Source organism: Diaphorina citri, unplaced genomic scaffold, assembly GCF_000475195.1.
Source record: "Diaphorina citri unplaced genomic scaffold, Diaci psyllid genome assembly version 1.1 scaffold99, whole genome shotgun sequence".
Lineage (NCBI taxonomy): Eukaryota > Metazoa > Arthropoda > Insecta > Hemiptera > Psyllidae > Diaphorina > Diaphorina citri.
The window spans coordinates 307,498-325,312 of NW_007377536.1; the positions used below are offsets into that span (position 1 = coordinate 307,498).

At 35.9% G+C, this 17,815-nt stretch overlaps 2 protein-coding genes across 2 annotated transcripts in view; both read left to right on the top strand.

The window, feature by feature from the left end:
* LOC103524437 overlaps positions 1 to 4,480 on the top strand; it is a 37,753-nt gene extending 33,273 nt beyond the window's left edge. Inside the window, exons 9-12 of the mRNA XM_026819858.1 lie at positions 1,201 to 1,234; positions 1,497 to 1,790; positions 3,078 to 3,340; positions 3,737 to 4,480. Coding sequence (XP_026675659.1) covers positions 1,201 to 1,234; positions 1,497 to 1,790; positions 3,078 to 3,340; positions 3,737 to 4,324 — 1,179 coding nt within the window. The 3' untranslated portion in view covers positions 4,325 to 4,480. The remainder of the gene's footprint in view (positions 1 to 1,200; positions 1,235 to 1,496; positions 1,791 to 3,077; positions 3,341 to 3,736) is intronic.
* A 7,045-nt stretch (positions 4,481 to 11,525) lies between these two features.
* Positions 11,526 to 13,068, top strand: LOC113465376 (guanylate cyclase 32E-like). The gene is made up of 4 exons (XM_026819859.1): positions 11,526 to 11,566; positions 11,943 to 12,077; positions 12,569 to 12,653; positions 13,000 to 13,068. Exons 1-4 carry the CDS (start codon positions 11,526 to 11,528, stop codon positions 13,066 to 13,068), a joined length of 330 nt encoding a protein of 109 aa, XP_026675660.1.
* The last annotated feature ends 4,747 nt before the right edge of the window (positions 13,069 to 17,815 follow it).

Below are 17,815 nucleotides of genomic sequence, written 5' to 3' on the forward strand. Positions count from 1 at the left end.
GACTCGTGTGTATCCACCTTTAGAGAATTCAAACAGTTTCAACCCGAGAAAAAAATAGTGCTCGGAAACGGATCTTGAGGATTAAGAAGATATTTATGTATGTTTAATTAATTCCTAGATACTTAATACTTACTCATCGCGTGTCCCAGATATATCATGCACTTAGATTGCTCCGGAATCTCTACCTAGACTAATACGCTATTATCTATTATTATATCTAAACCATACCTACCTGCTTTAATATTGAAATGTATACTTACACGCCCACACAACTCGAATAAATAAATAAGGAATGGGTACTTTGAAAAGTAAATAGGCTTTATAGAGGTACGATTTCATTAGAATTAAAATTATAGGTATGCTTGGAATGTCATGCGCTCAAGCTCGTTTATCAAACTAGAGTAAGTAGGTAGTAAGCGCCTACTTCACCGGGGTACTTACTCTACATATCTTATACATTATTAATGTACATTGTACCTGTTGCTGTGAATTCTCCAAGTCGTGAGAATATTGATATTCGACCGCCGCGACTATTAAAATACGCACCAGGGTTCCTTGGTGAATTCTCGAAATACCTTTCAAATTTTCACTATTCAGCTGTCATTATCAGATAAGAAGTATCAAGGATGATAGCTTTCATATTCGCCAACTCCCCTTGGTGAGAAATAAATATTAATAGTTCAATCTGCGTATTCTCCTTTCTGATAACCACCGATAAGTAAAGGAAATTTGTAATCTATCTGGAGAATGCACCAAGAAGAACTGGTAATACCAATATTCTCACGACTTCGAGCATTGACAGCAACATAGCCATAGTAAATATTGTTATTTGTTTTATTTCTTTTTTATTGTCCACTATAAAATCTAATCAGGACTGTAGGTGGTCTCTCTCTCTCTTTGAGACATTTGCCTCGTTAAGTATCCAAAACTAAGTAGGAACACGGTTATTTATTATTTTGTACTTCTTCTTTTTTTTTTCGCCTTTTCCCGGTGTACAGACGGGTTCGGCTTTTTTCGTCAGCCTTTCAATCAGCCCTAAATAGGGTGATTGCTTTGGCCTGACATTTGGTTTTGGCTACAAAATTTTACGAGTGGATGCCCTTCGCACTCAACCTTTGCTAATTCTTTGGCAAGGGAAATTCAGGCTGGTATACTCCCTGTTTAACCTTCCGTACTAATCTATCCTTATTCTACTTCCAGGAGAATTTGATATGCGAGTCAAATCTTGCGTTGCGTCAGACGCAATCAGCCCTAACTAGGGTGATTGCTTTGGCCTGACATTTGGTTTTGGCTACAAAATTTTACAAGTGGATGCCCTTCGCACTCAACCTTTGCTAATTCTTTAGCAAGGGAAATTCAGGCTGGTATACTCCCTGTTTAAAATCCCCCAGCCGGACTAGGCTGGTATACTCCCTGTTTAAAATCCCCCAGCCGGACTAAGCTGGTCCATTCCCTGTTTAACCTTCCGTACTAATCTATCCTTATTCTACTTCCAGGAGAATTTGATATGCGAGTCAAATCTTGCGTTGCGTCAGACGGTGCGGGTCACATTATACATCTGAGTGACGAACACGGTTGCGTTTTGCGACCCAAGATGATCAGCCGTTTCCTGAAGGCCCGCATTAACGACGAACGTGCGTCGGTTATCACGTATGCGTTTTTCCATGCGTTCAAGTTCCCGGATGCGCTGAGTGTGCATATCAAGTGTAAGGTGGAGATATGTCGGCATGGATGTTTGGATCATTGTCAGCTAGGTGGCGGAGAGGGAGCCCCAGTGTCTACGGGATTAGGTAAAACATAAAGAGCTTTCATTGTTTGCGGCCAGCCTAGTTAGCTTAGTTGGTAGTGCGTCTGCCTCGTAAGCGCTAGGCCGCGGGTTCGATTCCCGCCCGGGGCGGATTTTATCAAGCATTTATTTACAAAGATTTACACAATACCTAAACGGGATTGACTGTACTATGTAGAATAACATTCAGCTACTTTAATCGAGTAGCGACCAGTGTCATTGTTTGTAAGCATTAATTTACAAAGATTTACACAATACCTAAACGGGATTGACTGTACTATGTAGAATAACATTCAGCTACTTTAATCGAGTAGCGACCAGTGGCGGCATTACGAGTGTAAAAAGATTATGGAAATTGATTGCAAAAGAGGCACTTACTTTTTTTATCTCCTTCAGGAAATGATCTATTTGATTAGGTAACAGATGACTCCCAAGCTATGCATTGAAACTGTACGTGCATAGGCATTATTTGTTAAATTTCTATTGTAAGGGGTAGCAATCCATTAAAAAAAAGAGGCATGTACTCGTAGTAATGCTGTGATATCTACTAAAGTTGTAAAAAACTCCGCTTTACTACAGATAATGTTCATGATTGTACGTGCATCCACTTTATGCTGCTCAGGCTAAGCGGAATTAGAGCCATGTTTCGCTGTGTAATTCGGTGAACAGGAACCCATAGTAATGGCAAATAGTCAATTATATGTGATTTGATATGAGGAACTCGATGGAGAAAGTTTGAGATGTGTGCGACTCAAATTTGAAATTTTTACAGCCAGCCTAGTTAGCTTAGTTAGTAGTGCGTCTGTCTTGTAAGCGCTAGGCCGCGGGTTCGATTCCCGCCCGGGGCGGATTTTATCCTGATGGGATAATGTTCGTTCTCGTAAAAAAAGAGGCATGTACTCGTAGTAATGCTGTGATATCTAAGTACTAAAGTTGTAAAAAAACTCCGCTTTACTACAGATAATGTTCATGATTTAATTTGATTAGATTTATTCTCTGTTCATCTCTAACACCAACATTACATGCACCCTCAGGTATTGACGTACATCCTATTTTCATTCTCTAACACCCGCATTCTATGTACCCTCAGGTATTGACGTACACAGTGACATCCCCACCGGCTACGCCACCCCACTGGAGCGGAAAGACTCGCTGGCTCAGAAACTGTTCATGATTTAATTTGATTAGATTTATTCTCTGTTTGTCTCTAACACCAACATTACATGCACCCTCAGGTATTGACGTACATCCTATTCTCATTCTCTAACACCCGCATTGTATGTACCCTCAGGTATTGACGTACACAGTGACATCCCCACCGGCTACGCCACCCCACTGGAGCGGAAAGACTCGCTGGCTCAGAAACACAACAAGATAGACACCAGCACTCCCTCTGCCTCACCAGATGGAGATCTGATATACGATGACCTCATGAATCTGCATGAAGAGAATGAATATCTAATGGGAGACGCAGGATTGGGAGGACTCCGGCCCAAGGCACAGAAACAGAAGTCAGAACTGCCCCTACGTGGAGACTTGCCCAAACCAACACAGGTATGTTTTTTTTCTTTCTTTTTTTTTCTACAGCGACTACACCCTCACAGAGATGAGGTCACAAGGTGACATCTATGAGGGCAATGACTGTCGCTGGTAAATCTTTTCAAGTCACCCCTGGGGTCGAGTGGATTGGAACACATCACATGCCTTCAGGCACACTCCATTTGTCGAGGATCTAGGTTTTCCTTGCCCTTGGGATCAATTTAATTTGAAAAAACCATTCACTGATGAAATTTCTAATGTTATTACTGAGATTTTTACGCCGGGGTTACCTATTCCTAGCAGTGTTGACCGAGTTTACCGTTTTACGTAAAGAGAGCCCAAGTATGGTTAGGGCGAGTATCATGCATCAGTAGAAGTAACTCTAATTCAATGTGTATTTAATATTTCCAGGAATCCCAGCAAGGTCCTGCACCTACAGGAGCCACAGGTAATGGACATCAGGAGAAGTTCCCTCACGGTCCTCGTAACCTCAACACAGAGTCGGAAACTATTCTAGGAAGTAGCAATGATACGCCAGCCGCTCCTCAACGTAGAAGAAGATCCGTGGTTCTTTCTGATAGGAAAGCAAGGAGTACAGATGTAGGAGTGAGTGGTCTGTATGAAGTTATATCCGAGGCTGACCTGGCCTTCACACCAGACAACAAGCTAGAAGCAGTGACCGTGTTCCAAGGCAGGATAGAAGAAGAAGTCGTATATGGTATTTGTCTGCCTGTGCAAGGGTTCAGCGCATTGTTTGTGCTAGTAGCAGTGTCAGCTGTTGTGTCTGCCCTGATAGCTGGTGCTCTATTATATCGCTATCAAGTACAACGGGAGACCCAGAAAATTGTGGCTCAGAGGAGACATCAGACAGCTAGCTCATCACAAACCAATGGACATTTCGGTGTAAACGCATTCGCTAACTGGATGACACTGAGACTGATGGGATCTTCACATATGACATCTTCTACCTCCGCTAGTAATTCCAATCATGAGAGATAATGCCCAGAGCTGATGGGTACTAGTTTGTAAGTTCAGAAAATGTGCCAAAGAGTATTTTGTATAGAAAGACAAGCTTCCCCCCTCCCGTCTTGTTGTAGTAGACTTTGAGCTACATACAAAGCGTGTCACCTTACACAGAATTATATTATGTAGGACCTTGTGAAGTTTTTAGTTGAACTCTGAATTTATGGTTCATAATATGAAATAGACAGCTTATGTTTTTCTTTATATTAAAGAGATTTAGTAGATTGACTTTAACTCTCCCAGTCTAATCAAAGACTTTTGTTTGTAAATGTATTACAACCATACGTTCTTTAAAGTCATGGACAAGTTCTTTTGAAAAGAACTGTCTAAATCTATACCCAATGGATTAGGATTTTAATGTAAGAACAAGACAATGCCAAGTGCTGAGTTGAAAGCGGTATAATGTGATTTTACACATCTACCATTTCTTCTGATCAATTTTGTCGAATTAATTATTTTTCAATTAGTAAATTGCTACTTTTATATGTTGATTTTTATAAAATCATTTAAATAAATTGGGACAAGATCTCTCGCAAATATACATATAGAACAAACGCTCTGGCGATAGACATAATTAAAATATGCTGACGATTTATACTATTAAATTAAATAATTTTCGTAGGTATGTATCTTATAAATATAGTTGTTAGTCAAAATTGTTGTAAATGTTTTGTAAATAACCTACCCTAATATTACTCATAGTACTCATTATTGTAACATTTCATTTGTTAATTTATCATTTAGTGCAATTTCTTTATTTATTTATATATCATTTTGTTGAGCTATTAGTTAAAGCACCTAATATTTTTTTAAAGTAGTGTAATAAGAAAGTTTTCTATACCTTGTGAATCAGTCTCTTGAAAATTCAAAATCCGATAGAGAATTCTTCCCTCAGGTTTGGTTATCTTCTCACTTGAAGGATACCTATTTCACGAAATTTTAAATGGACTTTCTATTCATATCAAATCTTTACCTTCCTACCATTAGGTCGGTAGCTACTACTTCTTTTACTTCTATTATGTAATATTTCAAATGGTGCAAAATACTTATCTACAATATTTTACTTACATTTTAATGTACCAACCCTTATTTTAGGATTTAACGTTTTAATGAAAATGGGACATCATTTTGTAAATTTTAATTATTATCATTCTTGTTTTATGGTGCTTCATGGACTGGTGCCATACAATATGCCTTATGAAATAGTTTATTTATTTTATATTTTCGACAAGAAAAATCAATCACCCCCATAGGTTTACAAACCTCATGAGAGGAAAAATACAAAATGATGATCTTGTACATAATTATTTAATATTGTTTTAAGAGTATGTCAGGTCGATTTATTTTTCAATGTTGTTATTGTTCTTGTTGAGTTATATTTTATTTCATGTTTAAATTTATATTAGTTGCTAATATGATTACTAAAATGTACATACTGTTCATACATTAACTTATATACGTACTAGCTATTATATATCAATAATAATTTAGCATACCTGACACAGTTAATATCGCCTTCCCTGATATTGAAAGTTATTTTCCCTTATAACCTAGCCCGAGAGTCCTAAACCCTATCTACATTAGGAAGTTGCTAAAAAATTGAAGTTTTTTTTACATTTTCAACCGTATTACCCTCATAAAGTTGAAATTTTTTCAAAGTTATTTTCGCATGCTACCTGACCGTACCTCTTACATATTATGACATTACTTGTGCAGTCCGATAAATATGTAAAATAAAACCAAAACAAGGAAGCTATTTGGATCTACATATTATGTATAAATTTCAATTTTAAATTCATTTTAAAAAGCATATAAATAAGTCGTCTTCAGGTTATGTGAAGGCGATATTATTGTGTGTCCTAACTTACCTATCTTAACCTCTTAATTACTCTGGATCACTAAGACTAAATGAGGACTATACAAATAACAGCATTCTCCCCCAGCCAATTTTCAACAGTTCCTTCTAACATAGTGATATTTATGCAAGTACATGACTTATGAACGCAAATTATTCAAACCCAAGTAGGTATTACCTACTTGGACTGTTTGTTACTTGTTATACTTAGAGAGCTAGCTCAGGTCCCCCGAACTGAAGGGGTCTAATGACGGGTTTGATAGGTCTGCTATCCTAGGGCCTTGATGGAACCTAGAAGTACCCTCACTGGTATATATCACCCTCTTCTGTTTCTCCAAAATTCACCTGTAGCACCCGTTTGTTACTTGTTATACCTACCTATTTTGTTCCTTTCAAAAATCAATTTAACTTTGTTCATTCTGCCTATTCTATTATGGGACTGGTTGCTCCTCTCCCGAGAGAGTATGCAGTTAACACTGCGACCTCTGTAGATCTATTGTGACCAGTATTAATACCCATTTTGTTCCTTTCAAAAATCAATTTAACTTTGTTCATTCTGTCTATTCTATTATGGGACTGGTTGCTCCTCTCCCGAGAGAGTATGCAGTTAACACTGCGACCTCTGTAGATCTATTGTGACCAGTATTATTTCCCCTGCCTGAGCTGCTATCCCCCGCCCTTGATGGAACCTAGAAGTACCCTCACTGGTATATATCAACCTCTTCAGTTTCTCTAAAATTCACCTGCAGCACCTCTAAAGAGTCCGCACACTCAGGTTTATTCCAGAGAAAAGCTGTGAGTCCATATACTATCCCATTAAGAGGATACCAATAGGTGCCATCTAGGCCAGAGAGCTAGCTCAGGTCCCCCGAACTGAAGGGGTCTAATGAGGGGTTTGATAGGTCCGCTATCCTAGGGCCTTGATGGAACCTAGAAGTACCCTCACTGGTATATATCACCCTCTTCTGTTTCTCCAAAATTCACCTGTAGCACCTCTAAAGAGTCCGCACACTCAGGTTTATTCCAGAGAAAAACTGTGAGTCCATATACTATCCCATTAAGAGAATACCACGAGGTGCCATCAAGGTCAGAGAGCTAGCTCAAGGCCCCCGATATTGAAATGGTAATGGAGTCCAGATAAGGGCGAAGTTAAAGGTATCAAACGAATATTAACGCTCAAATCAAGAAAAGAATGAAGATATAGCATTACACGTAGAAAATATTAAACAGGTGGTCAGTAAATTAATAATAATAATGAAAATTGTAAGTATATTGAAATAGTAATGGAGTCCAGATAAGGGCGAAGTTAAAGGTATCAAACGAATATTAACGCTCAAATCAAGAAAAGAATGAAGATATAGCATTACAGCACTTAAAATATCATTTTACATTTCTTTAGTCCTCATAGATTAATAGTTACTTAAGGCCCTATAGGGATTTTCATTTAGGTACAAGCCCACTGCTAGCGTGTCACCTTACACAGAATTATATTATGTAGGACCTTGTGAAGTTTTTAGTTGAACTCTGATTTATGGTTCATAATATGAAATAGACAGCTTATGTTTTTCTTTATATTAAAGAGATTTAGTAGATTGACTTTAACTCTCCTAGTCTAATCAAAGACTTTTGTTTGTAAATGTATTACAACCATACGTTCTTTAAAGTCATGGACAAGTTCTTTTGAAAAGAACTGTCTAAATCTATACCCAATGGATTAGGATTTTAATCTAAGAACAAGACAATGCCAAGTGCTGAGTTGAAAGCGGTATAGTGTGATTTTACACATCTACCATTTCTTCTAATCAATTTTGTCGAATTAATTATTTTTCAATTAGTAAATTGCTACTTTTATATGTCAGTCTAATCAAAGACTTTTGTTTGTAAATGTATTACAACCATACGTTTTTTAAAGTCATGGACAAGTTCTTTTGAAAAGAACTGTCTAAATCTATACCCAATGGATTAGGATTTTAATGTAAGAACAAGACAATGCCAAGTGCTGAGTTGAAAGCGGTATAATGTGATTTTACACATCTACCATTTCTTCTGATCAATTTTGTCGAATTAATTATTTTTCAATTAGTAAATTGCTACTTTTATATGTTGATTTTTATAAAATCATTTAAATAAATTGGGACAAGATCTCTCGCAAATATACATATAGAACAAACGCTCTGGCGATAGACATAATTAAAATATGCTGACGAATTATACTATTAAATTAAATAATTTTCGTAGGTATGTATCTTATAAATATAGTTATTAGTCAAAATTGTTGTAAATGTTCTGTAAATAACCTACCCTAATATTACTCATAGTACTCATTATTGTAACATTTCATTTGTTAATTTATCATTTAGTGCAATTTCTTTATTTTTATACTATTAAATTAAATAATTTTCGTAGGTATGTATCTTATAAATATAGTTGTTAGTCAAAATTGTTGTAAATGTTTTGTAAATAACCTACCCTAATATTACTCATAGTACTCATTATTGTAACATTTCATTTGTTAATTTATCATTTAGTGCAATTTCTTTATTTATTTATATATCATTTTGTTGAGCTATTAGTTAAAGCACCTAATATTTTTTTAAAGTAGTGTAATAAGAAAGTTTTCTATACCTTGTGAATCAGTCTCTTGAAAATTCAAAATCGGATAGAAATTTCTTCCCGCAGGTTTGGTTATCTTTCACTTGAAGGATACCTATTTCACAAAATTTTAAATGGACTTTCTATTCAGATCAAATCTTTACCTTCCTACCATTAGGTCGGTAGCTACTACTTCTTTTACTTCTATTATGTAATATTTCAAATGGTGCAAAATACTTATCTACAATATTTTACTTACATTTTAATGTACCAACCCTTATTTTAAGATTTAACGTTTGAATGAAAATGGGACATCATTTTGTAAATTTTAATTATTAGCATTCTTGTTTTATGGTGCTTCATGGACTGGTGCCATACAATATGCCTTATGAAATAGTTTATTTATTTTATTTTCGACAAGAAAAATCACCCCCATAGGTTTACAAACCTCATGAGAGGAAAAATACAAAATGATGATCTTGTACATAATTATTTAATATTGTTTTAAGAGTCCTAAAGAGTCCGCACACTCAGGTTTACTCCAGAGAAAAGCTGTGAGTCTATATACTATCCCATTAAGAGAATACCACGAGGTGCCATCAAGGTCAGAGAGCTAGCTCAAGGCCCCCGAATCGTAGGGGTCTGATGAGGGATATTCAGGTACATAATTATGTCATTGTACCCTACTTCCTGAGACAGACTTGACCGTAGTCCCATTCAGGTACCCTCAAGAGCCACTGTTACTGTCTGTGGCTTGACAGGGCTGGTTTTGTCTCAGTTTTACGTCCTCCAGCGAGACGGTTCATTCTGCCTACCTTTCTCATAATTACGTACAGACTCTAATATTGTTTTTATAATATTTATCCCATCTTGCACCGTGTGTCCAGAGATCCATTCTAGTATTGTAAATATAGTGTCCCAATATTACTCGTATATATTTTACTTATCATTGATTGCTCAATAATGTCGTCCTTTTTTCTAGTATTTTTTATTTTTATTTATTTAATTTTAAGATATTTTTTCATTGTTTTAGTTAACTTTCTTGAATTTTCTTTTTACCCTACCCACATAGAAAAAGTTTTTTGATATGTTTATACCTACACCTACATACACTCAATAATGTCGTCCTTTTTTCTAGTATTTTTTATTTTTATTTATTTAATTTTAAGATATTTTTTCATTGTTTTAGTTAACTTTCTTGAATTTTCTTTTTACCCTACCCACATAGAAAAAGTTTTTTGATATGTTTATACCTACATACATGTGTACCTTTTCTTAGGCTATATCATATGACAAGAAAAGTAAAATTCTAAACTTGGGAGATACCTATGTACTTACTTGATAGCATGAAATTTGGTTATTCCTAATATCGTCGATAGACCCATTAAATTTCGTTTCCAGAATATACAAATTTTTACATGTGTACCTTTTCTTAGGCTATATCATATGACAGGAAAAGTAAAATTCTAAACTTGGGAGATATGTACTTACTTGATAGCATGAAATTTGGTTATTCCTAATATCGTCGATAGACCCATTAAATTTCGTTTCCAGAATATACAAATTTTCTACATTAGGTTGTAGAAAATATTAAACAGGTGGTCAGTAAATTAATAACAATAATGAAAATTGTAAGTATATTGAAATAGTAATGGAGTCCAGATAAGGGCGAAGTCAAAGGTATCAAACGAAAATTAACGCTCAAATCAAGAAAAGAATGAAGATACAGCATTACAGCACTTGAAATATCATTTTACCTTTCTTTAGTCCTCATAGATTAATAGTTACTTAAGGCCCTATAGGGATTTTCATTTAGGTACAAGCCCACTGCCTTCGTTGTGTTTCATGCAAAGTTTTGAATAATACAGCACTGCTGTTGTGTAGAACACTGACGAAGATGTTTATATCTTGTTACCTTTAGTAAAATTTGTAACTCCCTCTTTTATTTATTTATTTTAGAATATTATTTTATAAATAATATAATATATTACGTAAAATCTCTATTTTTTCTTAAGTTATTCTGTTTTTGTTGTAAATTACTTGTTCACGCCATGTGACCAGTCTTAATTTAAATTCCCTCCAAACCTATAAAATCTGTCATATGATTATTAATTTTGACACCTCTTTGTATGACATCTCATTGCAAGGAGGTATCTAGTTGTAAAAGTAAACAATAACCTCAGAATGAAATCTACCATTGTTCGAATCACGTCGTGCCTTTTCCTTATTCTAAATCATATATCCTTTGCTGCGGCGTAAGTAGTTATTTTAACAATAAAAGGTCCTGAACTTAAGGTAAGACCATCCATTCTCATTTTCGTAGTAGTAAAAGAACCAGCGCCTTCGTTTCGTCTTAAAACTTTCAAATTTACACCCTTCTGTCAAACCTCTTTGAAACCAAACTCAACTTGAGTTTCTATGTGCAGGTTATATCACTTCTTTTCACCAATAATAATCTCCACCCTTAGAAGACGATGTATTGACATGCTCACATCCTGCGGGATCTATTCTAAACGAAGTAAACTTCCATCATTTCAACTCTCTATTATTTCAACTCCAAAATCTATGTTATTTTTCTATCGTTCAAAAGATATCCTATCTTCTCAGAGGAAAACATCATAGAAAGTGATCATTTCAACTACCCCCGGTCCCAATTAGTTGAAATAATCGAAGTTCTATTGTATGAACCTATTCATTGACTATAATATTTATGATAGAAGCTAGGATCTTATGAAAAGGTCCCAGAAACCCCACTCCCCCTCAGCCCTCAGGTACCTAGAAAAGGTTTCCAGCAGAGTACTAATACGAAACGAAAGCGTGATGTTGAAAATAAAATGTGTTTTTGTTTCCCCAGATGACACTTCCGTGATGAATGATTTTGCTCCTCGGTTTTGATCAGGGAAAGCATTGTAATCCTCCTAACCAAAGTTACACATTGCTTACTTTAAAATTAGTACCTATCTATTCCCGTATGACCCTGCCACTGACTGGATGTCAAAGCCATGGAAAAAAGTATTACTTGTATTTAGAACCTAGGTAATCAGCAAAGTTTTTAGTCGTGTTGTGATGGGAGTATCAAATAAATTTACATTCTAACTTACAGGGAACCTAAGACAAAACATGTTTGCTAAATTTTATCTTTTCCAGACCTCGTCTCGATCTGCTGGAGAACAGCTTCGACTTTGTTCGGGATTGTGTCACCGAGTGCTGGGCGGAAACACCCGAGGATCGGCCCGACTTCAAGGTCATCCGAACCCGACTGCGCCCTCTGAGGAAAGGCATGTGAGTTGCTCTTTTACTTTCTATTACCCTTCACATCCGAATGTGCTTCTGTGACGTGGTCGTCAAGACACTCGCCTCATAATCAGGAGTGCGCGGGTTCAATGCCAGCCGAGGAGAGGCATGGATTTTTTGTACCACATAGTCAATAACAGAGTTACGCCGACCCTATTTACGTAGGAAAAGGCCGACCCCATTTACGTAGGAAAAGGCTAGGAAGAAGAAGATGGTCAATAACAGAGTTCGAGGGTTAGGTGGTAGAGAACGCCTTCCATAGTTTTTCTGGTTCACCTTAGCTACCTTGATGGATCTGTTGAACTGGTGTTTCTCCAGTGTTGCAAATCATAAATTCGTCAACCTTCTCTATCCTTTGTTCATGTTCTTGTCTTGACCATATAGTTTTAAAGCTATTTTCATAGTTGAAGCCACCCATCCTGTTTTGAAAAAATTGTTCGTCAGTAATTTTATTATATCTGTTTAACTTATCGTTACAGGAAGCCCAATATATTTGACAACATGATAGCTATGATGGAGAAGTATGCCAACAATTTGGATATAGGAAAAGGTTTACATTTTGAGGTTGGTCTTTTTTATGAAATCAAGAACAGGGGTAGTATTATCATTTAAACAGGCATACAGATCATTAGCGTCCCTAATGCTTTGGTATTTGAGAGAGAGATATCTGAAGTAAATTATCTGAAGGAGATCTTTTTGGCCAAACCTTTAGACTCTTTAGAGCTTAGAAATGACAAGACACATGAACTATCCTGTATTTTAGGTCCTTGAAAGAGGTACCTACTTCGAGAGCTGAAAATCCTAATGACTTTTGATAGTAATTTATACTTTCAGCAGATTAAGGAGGTGTTTAACTGTAAGATTACCAGGAACAGATCTCACATTCCGGGGGTTGTTCTTTCTTCATTAGGTGCACATGAGTGAGATTTGTGTAACCTATGCGGAGTCCGAGGACCTAAGTATTCCGAACTATCCCTAGAATTATAAACGATACGGTACCTATATTTCAATCTTAGTACCTAGGTACCTACTTAACTTACTTGAAAGGTAATACCTAGTGCACATTTACGTACCTCCATAGGTAGATTAGGTACACATTTTTTTCATCGAAAGCGAAGAAGAATAATAATAAAAGTAACACCTCGGTGCCTACCTGCCTACTCGCAAATACTTACCAGAAAATATTCTAGACCTAGACTGAATATAAACATAGTGATACCTGTACTATAGTAGTGGAAATTTCGTCTGAAAAATTTTAATCTCACGAACATTTGAAATTTTGAACTTCTTTTTATAAGAGTTTAATAATAAAAGTAACACCTCGGTGCCTACCTGCAGCCTGCTAGCAAATACATACCAGAAAATATTCTAAACCTAGACTAAATATAATCATGGCGATACCTGTACTATAGTAGTGGAAATTTCGTCTGAAAAATTTTAATCTCACGAACATTTGAAATTTTGAACTTCTTTTTATAAGAGTTTTGATAGAGGGAACTGTAGCTACGGAGGTCTTATCACTCCGAAAGGACGAGAAAAGGAGGACAGGATAGGAGAAAGCCATCCGTTCTGAGAATAAACCTATTTGGAATAAAGTTTTCCACGGACGGGAATCAAACCCGCGACCCTCCAAGATCCAATTTAACAATAGGTGCCCGCAAACATAAAATCAGAAGACCTTGCTGTTGTAATTCCTCGTGCACGGAAAAGGACAGAACAATAACTGTTAGGTATCAAATTACTAATTACACAGTAGGTAAATGTCCATGCTATTTTTTACACCTAAATGCTCAATAAGTGTTCAATGAAATGGATCATCTCACATTGTAGTAGATACAGTACGCATTTTAAGTGCCAAACAATGAAACAGACATAAACCCGCGACCCACCAAGATCCAATCTAACAATAGGTGCCCGCAAATATAAAATCAGAAGACCTTGCTGTTGCAATTCCTCGGGCACGGAAAAGGACAGAACAATAACTGTTATAGGTATCAAATTACTAATTACACAGTAGGCAAATGTCCATGCTATTTTTTACATCTAAATGATCAATAAGTGTTCAATGAAATGGATCATCGCACATTGTAGTAGATACAGTACGCATTTTAAGTGCCAAACAATGAAACAGACATATTTATACGAAAATATTTACATTTACCTACATATAGATTTCTAGACAGACACGGATTTTACATTACAAGTGCCTGACCAAAATAGCATAAGTGACATCTAACAATAGGTGCCCGCAAACATAAAATCAGAAGACCTTGCTGTTGCAATTCCTCGGGCACGGAAGAGGTCAGAACAATAACTGTTAGGTATCTAATTACTAATTACACAGTAGGCAAATGTCCATGTTATTTTTTACATCTAAATGCTCAATAAGTGTTCAATGAAATGGATCATCTCACAATATCGCACATTGTAGTAGATACAGTACGCATTTTAAGTGCCAAACAATGAAACAGACATATTTATATGAAAATATTTACATTTACCTACATATAGATTTCTAGACGGACACGGATTTTACATTACAAGTGCCTGACCAAAATAGCATAAGTGACAAAATTGCATTATTGACCACGGGTAATACAGAGTATTAAAAAAGTGTGGAAACATGTGAATAAGTCTTCATTACTATTCAACGATTTTAAAGAGATATTGAATTTTTGGCTTTAAACGTATTGAAAATGATTTTTTGATGGGATTACAAATTTTGGTTTGGTCCAACTTGATTTTCTTAAATAGGAACCTTCACTTGTTTTATATTTTTGGAAAAAGCATAAAAACCTACCTACAAAGGTGAACAATAGAAAAAGCTACGTGATGTCAAAAGGATTACAAATTTTGGTTTGGTCAAACTTGATTTTCTTAAATAGGAACCTTCACTTGTTTTATATTTTTGGAAAAAGCATAAAAACCTACGTACAAAGGTGAACAATAGAAAAAGCTACGTAATGTCAAAATGTCAGCTTTCCATCTAAAACCTTTCAAAAGTCATCAATGGTTTCATTACTTTTTTATCACTCAGTATTGTTGCAATGTTAGATGTCAAAATTTCAGCTTTTTATCTAAAACCTTTCAAAAGTCATCAATGGTTTCATTACTTTTTTATCACTCAGTATTGTTGCAATGTTATAATACGAGTATGACATACATATTATACCTAGGTATTCATTGAAATTATGAGAGACAAAGTTTTTAGTTGCCTCAGCTTTTTTATAGGTTCTCACTGCTCAATAAATAATTTCTTGTTTATAGGTAACACATAGATGTATGATGTACCTATACCACCGAATTACAATAAGTTAGCCCGCTAAAATAGCTAATACTCAAAGGTACCTTTAGAAACTTGAGTAATTGTTATTTTGGTGGATGTGTCAATTTCACTGGTCTTTGTTTGTGATCAAATACCTATGGCAAATGTTTATTGGTGGATGTGCTAAATTCCCTCATGTTATTATAATGGATATGTCAAAATATACTTACATACATACCTAATTTTTATGTACGTATATTACATATTGGTGGATGTGTTCAATGCACTTAGGTATTACATATTGGTAGATGTGTCAAATGCACTCGTGTTTTACGTATATACTACAGGATCTGTCAAATACTCGTACACTGAGTTTTATTGGTGGATGTACTAAATCTACTGATGTTATTGATGGATATGTCCAATGCCCTTACGTTTTACTTATTGGTGGATGTGTCAAATCTACTTATGTTGATGGATATGTCCAATGCCCTTACGTTTTACTTATTGGTGGATGTGCCTAGTGCCCGTTTACTTATTGGTGGATGTGTCAAATACACTCATGTTTATTGGTGGATGTACTAAATCTACTGATGTTATTAATGGATATGTCCAATGTACTACTGCACTAGTGGGTAAATGTGGAACTAAAGGCCAAAGAGCTTTTGGCCTTTGGTTCTCACATTTCATTGATGTTAAAGTTTATCTAGTTTACTATACCCATTATAGAAAGGTACCTACTTACTACACCTAGGTTCCTACTGTTAATTGCTAACTTTAAAGAGTTTGTCACCTGAAATCTAGGTAGGTACCTCCTTACGTTTTACTTATTGGTGGATGTGTCAAATCTACTTATGTTGATGGATATCTCCAATGCTCTTGCGTTTTACCTATTAGTGATTGTGCCTAGTGCCCGTTTTACTTATTGGTGGATGTGTCAAATACACTCATGTTTATTGGTGGATGTGCTAAATCTACTGATGTCATTAATGGATATGTCCAATGTCCTTACGTTTTACCTAATAGTGGGTGTGTCTAATGGCCGTTTTACTTATTGGTGGATGTGTCAAATACACTCATATTTATTGGTGGATGTGCTAAATGTACTGATGTTATTGATGGATATGTCCAATGCACTTACGTTTTACTTATTAGTGGATGTACCTAATTTTTTGCATTTTCAAACGTAGGTAATGGTGAACAACATACAAAAAAACCATTTCACCATAACCTATGCCCCTATGTCCAATGTCCTTACGTTTTACCTAATAGTGGATGTGTCTAATGGCCGTTTTACTTATTGGTGGATGTGCTAAATGTTATTGATGGATATGTCCAATGCCCTTACGTTTTACTTATTAGTGGATGTACCTAATTTTTTGCATTGTCAAACGTAGATAATGATGAACAACATACAAAAAACCATTTCACCATAACCTATCCCAACCTATTCCATACCTAACCTGAAGCCTCTCGAACTCCCATCCTCTCAGTCAGGAGACCACCATACTAGTATCTCGCTGGTTTTCAATTCATTCCGAATGCTTTGTTCTTGTTGCTATGTTGCGCATAGATTTTTGCCTAGGTAATTAGCAAAGTTGTTAGTCATGTTGTGATAATGTGATTGGAGTATCAAATAAATTTACATTCTAACTTACAGGGAACCTAAGACAAAACATGTTTGCTAAATTTTATCAAAATCGAACTAAAATCTTGGTGAAACAAAAATTTTTGCTAAAGTTCATGAAGAGCTATAATGTTCTTAGAGATCCTCCCAAGGCTGGAATATGATAAAGACGAAATGGACCACTCGAGCTAAACTACCGAGCACCCCCCTTGTCCGTGAGTGCTACTATTCCATTGTCTTATCAAGGTGTAGGGTTCATCAAATAACTTTCAAAAAACTCGTTTATCTCTACAAAAAAGAACAAAGCATAGAAAAACTGCTGTTTACCATATTTTTCTACACAATCGAAAGAAACACACGAAATTTCCGTGCACATGAGACGAAGCAAGATTAGGAGGAAGCAGTTTAATCGCATTTCAAGGGTAGTTAATCAGCGGGAATGACTTACGTTTTACTTATTAGTGGATGTACCTAATTTTTTGCATTGTCAAACGTAGGTAATGATGAACAACATACAAAAAAAAACATTTCACCATAACCTATGCCAACCTATTTCATACCTAACCTGAAGCCTCTCGAACTCCCATCCTCTTAGTCAGGAGACCACCATACTAGTATCTCGCTGGTTTTCAATTCATTCCGACTCGTTTATCTCTACAAAAAAGAACAAAAGAAAACTGCTGTTTGATACATAATTTTCTTCACAGTCGAAGAAAAGCACACGAAATTTCCGTGCACATGAGACGAAGCAAGATTAGGAGGAAGCAGTTTAATCGCATTTCAAGGGTAGTTAATCAGCGGGAATGCAACTCACCGCAGTACCTTACGTTTTGA

What these genes read in the sequence shown, in the direction of transcription:
- LOC113465376 (XM_026819859.1), top strand. Translation starts at nt 11,526, where the DNA reads ATGAAAAGGTCCCAGAAACCCCACTCCCCCTCAGCCCTCAG. An exon ending in CACTCCCCCTCAGCCCTCAG is followed by an intron (nt 11,567 to 11,942) that starts GTACCTAGAAAA and finishes TATCTTTTCCAG; the next exon opens with ACCTCGTCTCGATCTGCTGG. An exon ending in CGCCCTCTGAGGAAAGGCAT is followed by an intron (nt 12,078 to 12,568) that starts GTGAGTTGCTCT and finishes TTATCGTTACAG; the next exon opens with GAAGCCCAATATATTTGACA.